The sequence below is a fragment of the Arachis ipaensis genome, chromosome B05, assembly GCF_000816755.2.
Source record: "Arachis ipaensis cultivar K30076 chromosome B05, Araip1.1, whole genome shotgun sequence".
NCBI classification, from domain to species: Eukaryota; Viridiplantae; Streptophyta; class Magnoliopsida; order Fabales; family Fabaceae; genus Arachis; species Arachis ipaensis.
In genome coordinates this window covers 863,601-869,163 of record NC_029789.2, presented here as the reverse complement: position 1 = coordinate 869,163, position 5,563 = coordinate 863,601, and the positions used below count along the sequence as shown (strand labels likewise).

The 5,563-nt window shown below is 34.5% G+C and overlaps 2 protein-coding genes and 1 long non-coding RNA gene across 3 annotated transcripts in view; 1 reads left to right on the top strand and 2 right to left on the bottom strand.

Annotated features, from left to right (window-relative positions):
- Positions 1–562, bottom strand: part of LOC107639913 — a 3,183-nt gene extending 2,621 nt beyond the window's left edge. Inside the window, exons 1-2 of the mRNA XM_021103448.1 lie at positions 272–562; positions 2–166 (exon numbers count right to left, since the gene is read on the bottom strand). Of these exons, the coding sequence (XP_020959107.1) occupies positions 2–166; positions 272–352 (246 nt within the window). The 5' untranslated portion in view covers positions 353–562. The remainder of the gene's footprint in view (position 1; positions 167–271) is intronic.
- Positions 1,643–2,322, top strand: LOC110271677. The gene is made up of 2 exons (XR_002362242.1): positions 1,643–1,784; positions 2,034–2,322. It is a non-coding gene; the product is annotated as an uncharacterized LOC110271677 (long non-coding RNA).
- On the bottom strand, positions 2,187–5,083 carry LOC107642314 (mitochondrial carnitine/acylcarnitine carrier-like protein). Its single transcript, XM_016345624.2, has 3 exons — positions 4,605–5,083; positions 3,327–3,718; positions 2,187–2,886 (listed from the first exon to the last, which is right to left on the bottom strand). The coding sequence occupies exons 2-3, from the start codon at positions 3,716–3,718 to the stop codon at positions 2,385–2,387; spliced, it is 894 nt and encodes a 297-aa protein (XP_016201110.1). The 5' UTR covers positions 4,605–5,083; the 3' UTR covers positions 2,187–2,384.

Sequence of the window (5,563 nt, the reverse complement as noted above, 5' to 3'; positions counted from 1 at the left end):
CCTGATAAAGTCTGTGTTCAAGAGAGGCCACCCTATCCAGCAATGTTCCTTTGAAAAATGCATCTTTCTTTCTCAATTCCCCAGATTGTTTCTCAGCACTAACATTAACATTACTATTATTGTTATTATTGTTTCCACTTCTTTGCTTTCTTTCCAAATATTTCATCTAAGGACCAACCACAAAAACGTTACAAACAAATAAAAAGACAAAATTGGATATATAATATAGAATATAATAACATATAATGATGAAAAAAGGGGAGGTTCTCACAATGAATTCAAGATGATCCAACCTAGCAATGAGAGGGATGGTGGATTCATGTGAGGGTAGTTTTGTCTTTGTGTCTTCCATTTTGCAAGTTTTGGGAGGGTTTTTGTGTTGGTGAAATGCTATATATGTTATAGAAGAAGTAGTAGTTGTTTATTTGTTTCAGCACTCAACAAAGAAGCGAAGAAAATCAACAGATTGTATTACAGTTACTTATTCCCTCGCTTCTTTTGGAGCGAGATTTTGAGTAACCTTCACTGGTCAAACGCTAGTTTGTTATGTTACGTGGCAGTCACATATTTTTTTTCTTTTACCCCTAGGTTTAGTGTTAGAAAAAAGAGAGTGGATTGAACGCTTTTTCTTTATATTTGGATATTTAAGTTGATGTCTATTTTAATAATTTTTTATCTAAAGGTAATTTTGAGTAGTGTAATCCAAACAACATTTACTTTACTATAATCCATTTTGATACAAAGATTACCAAACATAAATCACTCTAACATAAACTTACTTTTCATCAAAATCAAATTTATAAAATCAATTTTATACAAACTCTTGTTTATAAACTGTCATCCAAACACACACTTAGAAGGTTAAGGGGTAAATGGTTTAAGGTAATTTTTGCCCCTTGGTTTTACTTTTATTGGTTATATTTTAATACAATTGTTATGTTTATTTTAAAGACAAGGCTTATTTTAAAATCAGAAAAACTAGAGGACCAACAATTTTAATTTATATTAGCTAATAGTCCAAAATTTTTAGTTTAGTAGTCCAATAATATATTTTTAGTCAATACTTTGAAATATTACTAGTTAATTATTAATAAAAAATAATAAATTTTACTAACCTTGAAGTATTGCTCTTTTAGAATTTATCATATTAGATCATCCATGGTTATATAGGTTATTCCATCAGCATATACTGAGCACTTTCTATGGAATACAATAGGATTGTTTTACATTTAGAAAAGGGTCATTTCACTATTTTGAATATCTGTTTTGCACCAAATTTGAGGCATATTATCTCAATGTTCTGAAATAATGGAAGTTGGAAAAATGGAGGCATCAACCTTTATATATGGTAATGGCATATATCCAAGAATCTAAGATCAGTTGTACAAATTTTTCTTGCCACAATTTCTAACATTTATGCCAAAAAACAAGGACTAATCTGCATGATGGAATCTAAAACCGAATGCAAGCCAACAATTTTGATGGACATGGATTATGGTCATTAACTTGAGAATTCAGAATCTTGTCTTCTGAAAAAGTTGAAGCTAAGTTCTCTTAGTTAAGATAGGTGAAATATGATTCTTGCAGTCACAATGATTCCATTCTATCCTAACATTGCTCATAATTAAGAGTCGTGTTATATTATACATACATCACGTTTGGATTCTGTCTCTAAGGACAAAAACATGAAAAGCAAGAGACAGATGGAAAATTGTGTCTCTGTATTTCTATCTCCTGAGATAGTATCCAAACTTAGGCCCGGCGCTTGAAACATTGTGTCAACTGTCAACTCACACCCCATCCACCGAGATAATACTCAATTTGGTTCCTGAAGTTACACTCGAGCCACAATTTAGTCCTTAAAGTTTTAATTGCCTCAATTTAGTCCCTAAAATTTTCAATTGACTCTGTGACGGAAACCACTGTAGAGACTAACGTGATTAAAATTTGAAAAATTCAGGAACTAAATTGAAGCAATTAAAATTTCAAGGACTAAATTGAGACTCGAGTGTAACTTTAGGGACCAAACTAAGTATTTTCTCCCCATCCACCATTCGATGGGATATGGATCTGATCCAAGAAGGGTTATATCCCATTTAATGCTGCATTTTGGGTAAATTGACATAGTTTCCCAAACATATACAATTTCCATAAGTAATAGAACAAGCATGAGGGAAGAAACCAAAATTCTAAAAGGAAAGGTTGTATGAATTACTACTGCTGAAACTTGAAGCAATAACAGAAAGATAAAACTTTATGGCCATCTTGCAATGCCTGAAATAAATGTTTTGGGAATAAAGTAAAACTAAGAAAATAAGTAAAGAAAAGAAAAATGCCAATCAATGTTACCCCCAATCAAGTCTGCTGTATGAAGTATGAACTAATCATCCTAGAGCTGATCGTGTCATCTCATATGCCAAGAAACAAGCTGCATTTGCAGGAACACTTCGGGCCATCGCCGGACCAAAACCCTTATACAGTCCTTTGACTCCTTCGGTGGAGCGAATCTTTCTGAAAGCATCAATTGTACCAGAAAACTTTGGATTTTTGTAATCATCTACTTGAATCACACTCTTAACAACGTCGGTTGGGTATACCATGAACCAGAAGGAAGCTCCAGCCAAGCCTCCAGCAACCACCAGAGAACCTCTACCTAGTCCAGAGGTATCACGTCCTCCTGCGAGTAATTGCTTAGTTGCTTCATATACTCCAAACATTGCAGCATTTCCAGGTATTTCACGCGCCATTGTAGGAACCAAGCCCTTGAAAAGACCTTTTACGCCTCCTTCTGACCGAAGAACTTGTCTGGCCACATCCATAGGTCCTCCATATTTCACGGCCAGGGTAGCAACTCCAGAACCAGCAAGAGCACTTTGTGCTTGCAACCTGATCGTGGCAATGAAACAAAGCATAGTGAGTTACAAGGTAACCACGTACTTTGAGTGTGTGCTATAAAATGTCATGATTTTCATGTCGTTATATTATGAGTATCTGATCTTATGTAAACCATAAGATAAATTTGTTAAAAGCCGACAACCTAAAACTGAGCTCTTAAAAGTTGACACTTCCTGAATTTCACAGCCAAAAAAGTGGGAAAACATCATGCATAAATTCACACAACCTTGGAACAATTACATTCAGTTCTTGCTTGGAAAAACTGATATTTGCATGAAGGAAAATCCTTGGAAAATTTTACAATAGAAGCAGGTAGAAGAAAAGGTCAAAAAATTATAAGTATTGAAGTCCAGAGTAAGAGAAAAAAAGAGAGAAACACAAACAAGAAGATTAACCATGACACGATTAAAACACAGTGAGTGTCCTCTTACCTGCATTTGACCAATTCAGTGGGGCAAGCTAGAACAGAAACCGCAACTCCGGCTCCGGCGCCACAAACAATCTGCTGGTTTACTGTGAGAGGAGCACCAGGTTCGGACCTCAATAATGCCTCCAGTTGTCCCCTTACTGAAAACAGGACAGCGTTGAAGGCAGCTACGGTAGCAAGCGGGGCTCCCATACCTTTGTACAAACCCCTTGGTCCTTCGGCTGCTATTGTCTGCTTCACAGCATCAATTGCACCAGCATACTTGGGAACCTGGCCAGGGAGTGGTGTAGGCTGGCTTTGGAGCTTGACCTTGATAGTGTCAAAGGGGTGGCCACATATCAATTGTGCTGCCCCTCCAATAGTTCCTGCTGTTAGGTCCTTAGCCACGTCTCCCATCTGAAAAATCGAAATTCCAGCAAAAGAAGAATAGAGGGTTAACACAAACTGACTTGAAGATGTGCAGTAAAACTACTATTACAATAAATGTACATTCATTGCTTTAATCTTTATCTTTGAAGCAGAAAAACTAGATTGTTGTTTCAAAGATACAATGCCTTGTTCTTTGGCTCATAAATTTGTATGTTTCTAAACTTTCTATTCAGATAATGACATTGCTTGGTAAAGTAAGAAGATTTGAAGGTAATGAAAAATGCCGCATATAGTTGGACCATTGCTTAATCAGATACATCCAGTGCCATTCTTTCCTTCCAACTCCCTTCTATATAACAATGCACCAGAAATTGCAAGGGGGATGCATAAACTCAATTCAATGTTTTTGAGCGTCAAATCACTGGATGTATAAGGTATTAGCACATGTTCACATTGATATCAAAATATTGTTATCACAATTGAAACACAAACATCTTAAAATATTAAGATTTGAAATATAAAGACTCTTGAAGTGATAAAGATTCGTTGAAAAAAACCCTTATTTATACTTCAGAATGAGTGGTGAGGAAGTATCAATTCTCCAATCTAATAGTTGAAGTTTTTAGATCATTCAACAAACTGGCATCCATGAATTCATAGACACAAGCCAAATCCTTCACCATAACAACAATTTCAATCAGATTTGAAGTAAACAATTGATGGCAAAAGCAAATTAGGGATGATCTAGCTGAATTAGACTACAAACAAACAAAAATCAAACACTATATTTTACAATCAAACATTAGAAACTACAATAAGCAAGGGAATCTGATCATCATAACAATCAACAAGTGACAACCCCTTTTGCAGTGAGAAAAAAAAAGGGAACTTTTTTAGAAAGCTAGAATCGTACAGTAGTTTAGCTGGCAGCCGAAGAATCAGAAGAAACAGAATGGAATAAAATCCAACAGTTTCTTTGTGTCAGATAAAATCAACAGGTAAAGCAGGAATAAGAATGATGCGTGCCCCAGTTGCTTTTTGATTGAAAGGGTCTATAAAGGAAGAGACTTTAGATGAATCTGGGATATTGGGTATCTGAAGATGAATCCAATATGTTAATAATAACAATAATAATAAAGAATCGATGAAGTGATAAAGAGAAAGAAATAAAAAAAGGTTTTTTAATGTAGAAGAGGAACCCAAAGAGTTAACAGAAACAATGAGAGGAGAGACGTGGCTGAGATCGAAAAAAGATACAGAATTGGAGATGACGACAGATGATTTGTCAGAAGCCCACTCTCTCCCTCTGAGTGTTTAAGCGAATGAAAAAGTTTAATTTATATTTTATAGTAAAGTGGAAGTGTGCGAGTGCGACTGTGACCAACCAAAGGTTGAGGTTGGGGGTTGTTGGATGCTTTAGAAGCACATCACCCAAACATACGTGCGGGACATGGCATGTTATGTTAGTAGGTTTTCAATTATCTCAATTTAAATTTTGAAAGAATCATAAATTGATCCTTAAAAATATAATATTTGGTATAATTTGATGATGGGAATTTTTATGGAAAATGAAGAAAGTACTTGTTGTATTAAATATAAAAATCTGTATTGTAAAAGAAGATTTTTAAATTTTCATAAGCATTTATTGTATAAAATTAAAAAAATCTAAATAAATAAACTTAAACTTATTATTTAAAACTTTATTTTGGAATTTACAGACTTATTTTTGAAATTAGGAGCGTTCATGATCCGGAACGAATTTAATTATACTTAGATCTGGTTTTAAAAAAGTTAGCGGGGTTTATTTTGACTTAATCCAAAAGTGACTCGAAATAAACCGAATTAAACAAGGATCAATTCAATGTAAAATTA